The 11,261-nt window shown below is 50.6% G+C and overlaps 1 protein-coding gene across 1 annotated transcript; it reads right to left on the minus strand.

Annotated features, from left to right (window-relative positions):
- Nucleotides 1-1,106: 1,106 nt before the first annotated feature.
- On the minus strand, nt 1,107-2,738 carry LOC119321230 (very-long-chain 3-oxoacyl-CoA reductase 1-like). The gene is made up of 2 exons (XM_037595008.1): nt 1,901-2,738; nt 1,107-1,141 (listed from the first exon to the last, which is right to left on the minus strand). The coding sequence occupies exons 1-2, from the start codon at nt 2,736-2,738 to the stop codon at nt 1,107-1,109; spliced, it is 873 nt and encodes a 290-aa protein (XP_037450905.1).
- Nucleotides 2,739-11,261: the final 8,523 nt, after the last annotated feature.

An 11,261-nucleotide genomic window follows, 5' to 3' on the forward strand; every position in this document is an offset into this window, starting at 1 on the left:
GCGATGTCCCAATGGAGGATGCGGCCGACGATGTGCCGGCGTTACCCACATCCTCCGTGCCACCCTCGCTGGTGCATTGCACAATTACCATCGGCGAGGCCTGTGCCTATTACAAATGGTGCGGGAGAAGCGGGAGGAGCAGTTTTGGGAGGCACGGGCCAACGCCGCCTACAACCACAAACTCCTCCAGGAGCACATGCAGGCGGAGGAGTAGCTCTCCGCCGGCAAGGCGATCACGCCGGACGTGGACCCGGTAGAGCAGGCGGCACTGCTCGATTCCTACTGCACTACCCACGAGATCCGCCTCGCCTGCTGGAGGTACGGCAAGCGGGCGGCGGAGGTGACGGCCGTCTACAAGGAGTGCAACAATGAGGCGGTGTCCGACGAGATCGACGACGAGGACAACATCACCGGTTCCGCCGAGGCCACACCCTTCCACCACGACCACGAAGCCGGCACGTCCATGGGCACCGTCGGCAACGAGGAAGAGTAGTGCATGGTAGGTCGTTGCTGCTTGGGTCCCTAGAAGGCCATCTCTCCTCCCCTCTCATCGATGCCAAGCTTATTGGGCTGAGCATTGACGGTCAATTAGTCTCATGGCGGCGACATGAAGGCGGACAGCTTCACTTCTCGGGTCTTCGGAGGTGGAGGTTACGGAGGCGGAGCTAGAGAGCGTTGAAACGGAACTGGAGAAAGCAAAGTTTCAGTTTTCGGGGCTCATGGCCGACACGGGAAATGGGTGCCGACGATCATTCAAGTTAATTAGGTATTAATTATACCTCCAGAGCCGGACGAGAATCACTCAGTTGATGTAATGTAATGAAATATGTCATGTTTGTATAAAATCCGGTCGTGTTTGTATGAATTTCATCCGGTTTGTTGGAAAAAAGATTAAAATGTATGCAGCTATGGTTGGATGACAACCTCACATATCCATGTCCGCGGACTACTCCCGCTTTATCCATGGAAGGATGTGGGAGGTGCCTTAAGTGGAGATACTCTAACAAGTGAAAGGCACTACGCCCTTGCCAAAGCCAAGTTTTGCGTCACAAGGAGACCCACTCGCCAAAACTTTCCAAGGGTTTTGGTGTCACCAATGATGATGATTAGGTAAAAGCATAAGACTGTTCATGGGTGGTCACTGCAGTGTATGTGCACATCACGAATCACCCAATTGTTGAGCCGATCATGTGCCGTCCGTTATCCGTGGCATTCAGTAATCGACAAACAAAGCTTTAAGCGTGCATGCATCACATCATATATCCCTTTATTTCTGGGCACCAAGTGTTCAACTCATCACAAGCAAAAAGCTTGAAGTGCTCCGCCGCCGTTGAGCCTCTCTCTTTTCTCTTTTCCCTCCCTGTTTTTCCCTCACACGAGCCGTCCTGTCACACGGCAACGCTGCTTTACCGGCGGACCTGGACGCCGCTAGTAAACAAGTGCGTACGTGTGGCAAAGAGAAAAATAATGGGGTAGTACTAGAAATTATTCGATGGAGAGGGACATATATCTCTTTCGGCTAATTCGGGCGCATCGATTGAGCGGTCGTCGTTGGGACAAAATGGGGCAGGCGTAGGCAGGAAGGCAGGTTGATACACCTCGCGGATTCTCATGTTTCGTCGGCCGTTGCGGCTGCTGGCTATAAGGATAGCAATCTTAGAGCATCTCCAGCCGTTGAGCCCCCCCCAGGAGGCATTTTTTTGCCACCTGGGGGGCTGTCGGCGAAGATTTTGGCCCGGGGATGAAAATTTTCCCAGCCGTGTCCACCCCCAAGCCCTACCTTGATGCGGCCGATGGCACGGGTGATCTTGCGGGTGATGAAGTTCTCGCCGTGGCGGGGGGACTCGTGGTTGAAGAGCACGCCGTTGCAAGCGAAGAGGCCGCATAGTTGACGGTGTACCACTGCGTGACGACCTTGGCGGCCGTGTAGGATGAGCCGCAGGTGGAAGGGCGTGGCCTCGCTCTGCGGCGGCGGCGTGGACCCGAACATCTCCGAGGAGCCCGCGCATGGGCTTGGTCTTGGCAGAGAGGCGGACGGCCTCGAGCAGGCGGAGCGCGCCGATTGAGAAGGTGCTCCACCCGGCCGCGTACACGGCATAGAGCGGGAACACCGGCACCACCACGGACGACCCGGACCCGACGTTGATGATGGCGACCCTCCCCTTGCCCGCCATCGCTGGCACGATGGCGCGCGAGATCTGCGTGGCCGCCTCCATGTTCACCCGCACCACGGCCTCCCACACCGGGGTCTCCACCTCGTGGAAGTAGGCCGCGCAAGGGTATGTCGCACCGGCGTTGTTCACCAAGAGGCCCATGTCGAGCCCCTTCACGGCCGCCGCCACCCTCGCTGCGCCCAGCGAAAGCTCTGTCGCATCGCCGGCGAGGTCGAACACCACGCTCTTGGACGGAGCCGCATCCTTGGCCTTCTTGCTGATGCGGGATAGCTTGGCAGGGTTCCGACCGACGAGGACGAGGTGGAGCCCCATGCGCGCGAGCTCGAGCGCTAGCGTGCGACCGATGCCGTCGGTGGCGCCGGTGACCACCGACCACGCGCCATAGCGCAGGCCCAGGTCCTTCCCCCACCGTAGGAACGCATGATACATCCACGCGAGGAAGGTCGCGGTGGATACAACGACGGCCTGGAGGCCGAGGGCCAGGAAGACGAGAAACCACAGCGGTGGCAGCGGCGGCGAGCCTGCCTTGTCGGCCGTCGAGACAATCTCTTCCAGCTCAGGCATGGACTCGGGTAGCTCGCGAGCAGATGGAAGCACAAGAAAGGAACAAAGATGCAGTGGGAATGTCTCATGGGAGGAGAGAGGGAGGTGGGTGGTCCAGCAGCGAGAAAAAGAAGCCACCGGCATGCCCAGCCGCCCCCCCAGGCGGCTGGGTTCGGGGTGGGACTGCCTGCGTCATTTTTCTTCAAATCTGGCGAAAAGGGATGCTTTGCGGGCGTGAGTGGGAGGAATATTTGCTGTCGGTGCTAAGAAAGTGGCCTGGGGGGCTTTCTTGGGGGCGTGGGTAATGATTCTCTTAAGTAGGAGCTGATAAACATTCGTGGCTTCGTCTTCGGCGTCCTCTTCTTACACTTTTATGCATCTCTGGGATATCCTAAATCGAACTTGCTCTCTGCTAGGCAGGCATAGAGATGACGTGATGCTATTGCTCTATTGGGGCTCAGCTTAGTCTATAGCTATCAGAAAATTAGATGTGTGGCAGCATCCTCCCCTATCCTATTACATGGGCTGGACCTATCCTATTATATGAGCCGGATTACGAGCTGCTCCTGGGCTTGGGACTAGGCGGCGGCTTCAGCCGAGGCTTGGCTTCATGTTCTTCCTCCCCTTTCTGTAATCCCTCCCTCTTCATCCTGTAGCTTGAGTTTGTAACTAAATTCATGGCGATCGAGTGAATTATTAGAGAGAACCTCACAATTGGCATCAGACCCGTTCGATTCTCCACCAAATATTCATCACAAAAATTTCCCCATCCAATCCCATGGATTGTCCACGATGGTGCGCCGAGCTCCTAGCGAGCCTCTTGCCGGAGAGTCGGGCGACATATGAGGTTCTCAGGCCCAGCTTGCCCACGATGTGGATCGGAGCTTCGCCGAGTGCAAGACCAGGCTAGAGAAGGCGGTCGATACGACGTTCGGCGACCTCCACACCAAGCTGGATCGGACTATCGACGACCTCCGCTTGAAGGTGCGTAACGACGATGACCATAGGTGCGCCCCTGCAGCGGCAGCCTCTGTTTCATCGACGATGAGCTCTACAACGTCTCTGCATCGCACCGCCTCGACCACCAATTGGGACGCAACCCTTGTGCTCACGACATCCACGAGCGCCCCTGCTGTAGCGGCATCGGCTTCATCAACGATGAGGTCGGCCGCGTTTCCACCTGTCCCGTGTGGAACTATCTCCACCATCCGTTCGACCACGTCATCCGCAGCTGTTGTGACACCTCCGCGCGTCATCACAGACCCGGCCCCGATCTCCATGCTGGACGACTCGCTCGAGTCCGCCGCGATGGCTTCCTCAGCAGCGAGCAGCGGCAGTTGGGTCGTGACCTTCATGCGTGCAGCGACGACCACACCCATCCCCACAATGGTCACATTGGTCTCTACATCAACCTTGGTGCTCAACATTGCCCCAGCAGCAATCGACATCACCCACGATGCCATGGCTATCAGCCACGCCATGAAGATGCCCACCATCTTCTCGATGAATTGCCAGGGTTTCAACACTAGCAACACTAGAGTTCTAGAGGTGTCAGTGGCTTTGGAGGGCGTGTCCCATACTGCAACAAGGTTGTTGTTAACAACAAAACCATCTTCCAATCTGGAGCTCACAGTGCAAGTTCCAGTGTCACCATCGACCTTCTCCACCGTGTCCGTGCATCAGAACACCCTCGACACTAACAACGCTAACGACATGGAGGCCATGTCCTTGACCATTTCAGCGCCGCTAGAGAGCCTGACATCCCAGTCAATGTGGTTGTTTGTTGACCGCAGACTTCACATGTTGTTGCCTACAAAGTGCTTGACTATCGGTACCTACTCACTCCTGCTCTTACTCCCTCCTATTGCATTGAACACCATTGATACAACGATGATTCAGCGACAGTATGTCTACGAGGATAGTAGAAATTTTGTTCAAAAGATGGCTGAAATTGCTGCCACATTAGTTTGTTTTGCACCATTGCCATGGGATGAGAAGCAAATATGGTCGCCCCTTTCTCTCTTAATGTGTTGGCATTTAATCTGCTAGTGTATGAGTAGCAGAACAAGTGCAGGTTACTAGACATGAGTGGATCGCCCCTATTTGAGAAGAGCAACAATAGCAAGGATATAATTCATGTTCATGCAGCAATTGATGCTGACGCGCAATTTGTCGCTAAGAGCTTATATCCAGAGCAAATTGCTACAACTCCTGAGCATATTGTTGCCAAGAAGGTCTTGATGCACGGGCTACTATGCACCTTGTCACTGCTTGCTGACTTGCCATTAAAACCACCATGGCCATTCATGCAACATACAGATGGAGTTCCTACAGCTGTGAAATTGCAGGGTTCATTGATGGAGTTGCTAAAATCACAATTGTGGCCGTATGTATTTCATTGGATACTAATTCAAATGCTTAATTCACAGCCATTCCCTTGGTTTGGCAAGGTTGGTCCATTTTCTTGTTTTTCTAAAATCACTAAATTAGGCTTTCCTATGGTCGATATATGGAAGAACTTGCAAGGTGTTCCTGCTCGACTGTGCTTCTGTTGTATGCTTCTGGAGGCTGAGAAATCACATAAGTACTTGTTGTTACTGGTGGACCTGAAGCGATGGCATTGTTTTGTGTTCCATCCAGATGAGTTCACTTTCAGGCTTCCATGGTTACCAACTAAAGCTACTATAAACTGGAAGGATTCCTTGCTGCTCACCCATGTTCTCTCTTGGAGGTCCTACCTATCAGTTTTCACTTCCTCACAAAATCTGCATGATAGTCTGCACTGCAACCAAGAAATAAGCTTGACACATGGAGCTGTTTCTTTTTCTATTCTTAAACGCTGCTGTGTGCGCACCTCAGTTATCTTCGATCATATTGCTTCGTTACTCAAATTGACATCTACTAACGGAAGCCCAATATACATGTTAGTCCGTGCTCCCGAGCTAGTTATTGGTGGCTTCTTGCAAGACAGTTTAGCTCATGCCTCAGTTTCTCGGGCTCTAATAAATTTCAATGGACAACTGCATGGTCACTTAATGGGGATTGCTCTAAAACTGGTAGTTATTGGGTTAGTCATGTTGCTTCCTGGTGCATGTGTTCTAGAAGCAGGATTACAAGGGACTTTTTCCTTCTTGACAACATGAAGCACTACAACCGTCAGAAATTGTTATAGACTCGAATTCTAACACTCCCTGTGGTCCTTGTTGTTACTGGAGATGAATTGCAAAGCCAACCAAGCACACGTCAGTTCAAGAAACCCTTCGGGGGCAGCACACAAGAAAAGGGTCTCTTCTTGGTTGTTCAAATGGTTGACCTATGTTCAAAAGATATGAGCTCTTGGAATTATCCACTATCAAGCTCATACATTGGAATTCTAGCAAGTACATGGGTGAAAGAATTATATCATGGGTCTCTAGTTGACCACTGATGTCTACTATGCAACTTTATTCTTGTAGACTCGTGTTGGGCCTCCAAGCACAGAGTTTTGTAGGACAATAGCAATTTTCCCTCAAGTGGATGACCTAAGGTTTATCAATCCGTGGGAGGCATAGGATGAAGATGGTCTCTCTCAAACAACCCTACAACCAAATAACAAAGAGTCTCTTGTGTCCCCAACACACCCAGTACAATGGCAAACTGTATAGGTACACTAGTTCGGCGAAGAGATGGTGATAAAAGTGTAATATGAATGGTAGAAATATAATTTTATAATCTGAATAAATAAAAACAGCATAAAACTGAGCACAAACGGTATTGCAATGCTTGAAAATGAGGCCTAGGGTATGTACTTTTGCTAGTGCAATCTCTCAACAATGCTAATCTAATTGGACCATATAACCATCCCTCAAAGTGCGATGAAGAATCACTCCAAAGTTCTTATCTAGTGGAGAACATAAGAAGAAATTGTTTGTAGGGTACGAAACCACCTCAAAGCTATTCTTTCCGATCAATCTATCCTAGAGTTCGCACTAAAATAACACCAATCTATTCTTTCTGATCGATCTAACCAAGAGTTCGTACTAAAATAACACCATATGATATGCATCAACCAACTCTAATGTTACCTAGATACTCCAACGTCACGACAAGTATCCATGAGTTAATTATACGATACAGATCAAACAATTTTAGATTCATAATACTCAATCCAACACAAAGAACCTCAAAGAGTGCCCCAAGATTTCTACCAGAGAAACAAAGACGAGAACGTGCATCTACCCCGATGCATATATTGCCCCAATGTCACCTGGGAATCCGCGAGTTGAGTGCCAAAACATATACCAAGTGAATCAATATAATACCCCATTGTCACCATGGGTATTCATATGCAAGACATATGTCAAGTGCTCTCAAATCCATAAAAGTATGCAATCCAATAAAATGAAATCTCAAAGGAAAAACTCAATTCATCACAACAAGATAGAGAGGGAGAAACACCATATGATCTAACTATATTAACAAAGCCTGTGATACATCAAGATCGTGCCATCTCAAGAACACATAGCTACTGGTACAAACCCTCAGCCCCGGGGATGGTCTAGTCCCTCCTCATCATGGTGGCCGCCGGGATGATGAAGATGGCCACAGGTGATGATTTCCCCCTCCGACGGAGTGCCAGAACAGGGTCTAGATTGTTTTTTCTTGGCTACAGAGGCTTGAGGCGGCAGAACTTCTGGTCTCGGGTTACTTCCAATGGTTTCTATATTTATAGGATTTTTTTAGCGTTGGAATCACGCGAAGATGGGCCTCAAGGTGAGCACAACCCACTAGGGCAAGCCTGGTCCCTCAGGTGTGCCCCGGTGTCTTGTTCCATACTCCTTCAGCTTCTTGTCCTTCCACGAAGCTTCAGGGGTCTCTTTTGTTCCAAAAAAATCATCGAAAAGTTTCAGCTCATTTGGAGAACTTTCATTTCTTCACAAAAAACAACACCACAGTAGTTCTGCTGAAAACAACGTCAGTCCGGGTTAGTTCCATGCAAATCATACCAAAACCATATAAAATTATTGTAAACATGGCATGAATACTTCATATATTATAGATACGTTGGAGACGTATCAATCACTCAAGTGATATGTTATTTGCCAAAATAATTGGAACTGTGCACATAATCCCTTCTCGTCTTCCCTTGCCTATGAAGACATAGGGTCCCAGCATGACTATTAGTTTCCAAGATCAGTACTTCTATGCTTGCTTTGTTGTTAACAATACATATCTGCAAACCATTGTCGAGTGCTCTGCTATTGAGATGGCCAGCTATAAATTTTTACCTGCCAGTGCTTTTGACTGGATGGTATTTGATTGTTCGAGTGCTCTGTTCAGTCAGTACCGACGAGGCCAAACAACTCCCAATGTTCAGTACTTACAAGAGTGGATCTTCGGTCTACATTGGGTCAACCAAACACATTGCTTCCAACTGTGATCCCTGGTGTGCTAACTTTCCAAGCCTTGCCAACGCCTTGGGATCTGGGTGAGATGCTTCTTAGAGTTCAATTTGTAGTACAGATGCCTTGGGATCCTGGTGGTTTGACATGGAATCGGCTTGAGGGCAAGTCGAAAGTTATGGAGGGGGGATTGTCAGCATCCTCCCCTATCCTATCACATGGGCTGGACATATCCTATTACATGGGCCGGATTACGAGTTGCACCCGAACTTGGGACTGGACGGCGGCTTCGGCCGAGGCTTGGCTTCATCTTCTTCCTCCCCTTTCTATAATCCCTCTCTCTTCATCATGTAGCTCGAGTTTGTAACTAAATTCATGGTGATCAAGTGAATTAGTAGAGAGAACCTCACAATGTGCTGTAATGCTGAACTGCGAGAGCATCTCCAAGGCAACGCGCAAACCTCCCGCAACCATCTGGACAGCGTTGCTCGGATTGCGAAAGCCATCCAACGCAGTCTGTATCGGTCCAATGGACAGTCCGGACGCGATTTCTCCCACGAATCGGAGACAAACGTGGTGAGGTTTGCTTCAGTCCGTATCGATCCCACGTCTGCTTCTGACCACCCTGGCCCACTAAAACCCCTCCACCGTTGCCCGCGCGTGATTCTGCCCGGCGCCAGCTGCCCGTATTCACGCCGCTGTAGAGTGCGCCGCTCAACATTGAAGACGGCTCAGAGAAGACACGACCTCTCACTGCCTTCGTCATTGAAGTGGCATAGGGCGCTGCCGATGACGTGTCTTTGGTGTCTGCGCCTATTCAATGCCGGAGACACGTGACTGGACGGGGCAGGACGGATATCTACGACGCCCGTTAAATGTCGCTGGTCGTTTGTATGCCACCATTAAGTAGGCTCTCCGGCTGAGAAACCCACACTGGCACCGCGCATTGACGCACCCGGACGCCTCGCCTCATCAGAATCCTCTATATAAAGACGGCCACACTCGGCTAACTTCACACCACAACACAAACCCCTCCACATCCTCCTCCCTTGCACTGCATCCGCCATGACTGCGAGCGGGAAATCACTGTGGGACAGTCTGTCGTCAGAGATGAAGCACGCGATGGCCGCCCTTGCCGCCGTTGTGCCAGGTGGATCGAGGCCGGTTTGCCGTCCAGCTCGTCCAAGGTCTCCGAAGACGAGGACGCCACCACGATGGGGACAGGCTCCAACGACTCCGCCCCGGCCCTCCCGTGCCTCCTGTGGACGCCGGCTTCACCATGGAGCAGGCGCAGATGCACTTCAACGTTGCCATGGTGGAGGTGCAGCCTGTGCCGGCGCCTTTGTCGGTGTTCCAGCAGATGCAAGAGGAACAGCGGTACAACCTGTTCCTCCTGGAGCAGCGCCGGTCGGTGGAGGGCCAGATCTACTACGAGCGCGCGAGCGAGGAGGCCATGGCCGCGGCGAACCCAAATTTCGTCGCGGAGCAGCGTGCCATCTACGATGTCGTCCACGCTCAAGCCGACGCTCGCCAGGAAGCGGCAGCTGCGGGGGCGCAGCTACAGGCGATCGCGAAGGAGAACCAAGCCAGTTGTGCCTCCTATGCTTCGTCGATGAACCATCATCCGGCCCGGTGGGACGACGACAGCGCTGGCGCCATCATTTCCCTCGTGGACCTCATGTCCCCCGGCGACGGACAAGGCCCAGGCTCCTGCGAGGATGAGTAGGCCACCGGCGCAGGCGGGGCTGGTGTCCCATGTGAGCTGGTCCGTCTCCCGTGTTCTACTCTTCCTCGCCGGAGATCGCACCTTCACTTCATCGGTCTTATCGCCGTTGCTCATGGAGACGGCGGAAGGAGGATGACACAGGCTTGGACGACGGCCGCCGCCGCCGTATGATAGGTTTAGGGGTAGGTCTATTTTTGTTTTGAATGTTCGAAATGTAATTAAATCCGCCGTGTTTGTATGAAATCCGGCCGTGTTTGCATGAATTTCATCCAGTTTACTGAAAAAGATTTTGAAATGTATGCGGATAGTGTTGGATGGCGTCCTTCTGTATCCGTGTAAATAGATTGGTCCCCCTCTCCGCGCAAGGATTTTTGCGGGTTGCCGTCGGAGATGCCCATTTTAGTTTGCAAGGAACGGAAAGGCACCAGCGTAGCCCAAGACGAAGGAGGAAAGAATGGAGAGAATTGCCAAGTATTACTGCCAAGAGGAGTGAGGGGACTCGCGACAAGAATTTCATGAGACGAGGGCACCCGACATAGTGGCCAGAGACAAGGCTTTAAGTAGGGTTTCCTAAGGAGAATTTCCTCTCGAAGCACAATGTGAGAAAGCAGAGAAGTATATCTCTTCAGATAATCTCCAACTACTCGCGATAATCAACCATTTGAAATTATTTTCTGTCGCCACGGTTTCGTTTGGAAGAAAAAAATGGAGTAAGCATGCCTGTCGTACCTTCATGTCGTTCCCCTAGGGATGCAAATATTCCCCCGTGAAACATATATGGAATTGCTTCACACACGACAGTTAACACGCATGATCTCCCTCCCCAAAGGTGCTCCTGCATGCATGCCGGCTGTTGGTGCTGCCACGTCTGAATCATGCATGCATCGGCCGTGCAGGCGTCGTGTGTATAACAATGCTGAAATATATATCCAGTAACTGAACATGTTTTTGACGCTTAGTAACTGAACATGTGACACGTAAAAGCAGTTGAACTTTCTTTCTAATAAAAAAGCAGTTTAACTTTGACGATATTTATTTAAGAAGTAACATAAAAATGGCTTCTAGGTGCAATCAATGGAAAATGATAACACGGGATATGTACAACTGTGTTGAATGTGAGTCTAATAGTAGGTTATGTGTGTGGATATATATCTCTATTTGTGCCGGTTGTGGCCTGTAATTACTTTTGAGTCGTGCTTTAATAGTATTGGAGATTGGTACTTTTGAACTTTAATAAATATATGGTTGTGTGCATCGCAATAAATAAAAGGCCCTATCTTGTATAGCGAACAAGATATATTTAACTTTGTTGTTTGCAAACCAAAGCTTCTTGTCAATAAAGGCACGATTTCTGATTTGTTAACAAAATCGAAAAGAAAAGCGACATATCTGTGTGCAGGAGCGTAGTCAAGCCGCAGGCAACAGGGGCCATGGTCT

Source organism: Triticum dicoccoides, chromosome 6B (assembly GCF_002162155.2).
Source record: "Triticum dicoccoides isolate Atlit2015 ecotype Zavitan chromosome 6B, WEW_v2.0, whole genome shotgun sequence".
NCBI lineage: Eukaryota > Viridiplantae > Streptophyta > Magnoliopsida > Poales > Poaceae > Triticum > Triticum dicoccoides.

What these genes read in the sequence shown, in the direction of transcription:
- LOC119321230 (XM_037595008.1), bottom strand. Translation starts at nt 2,738, where the DNA reads ATGCCTGAGCTGGAAGAGATTGTCTCGACGGCCGACAAGGCAGGCTCG. An exon ending in GCCAAGGTCGTCACGCAGTG is followed by an intron (nt 1,142 to 1,900) that starts GTACACCGTCAA and finishes CATACACTGCAG; the next exon opens with TGACCACCCATGAACAGTCT.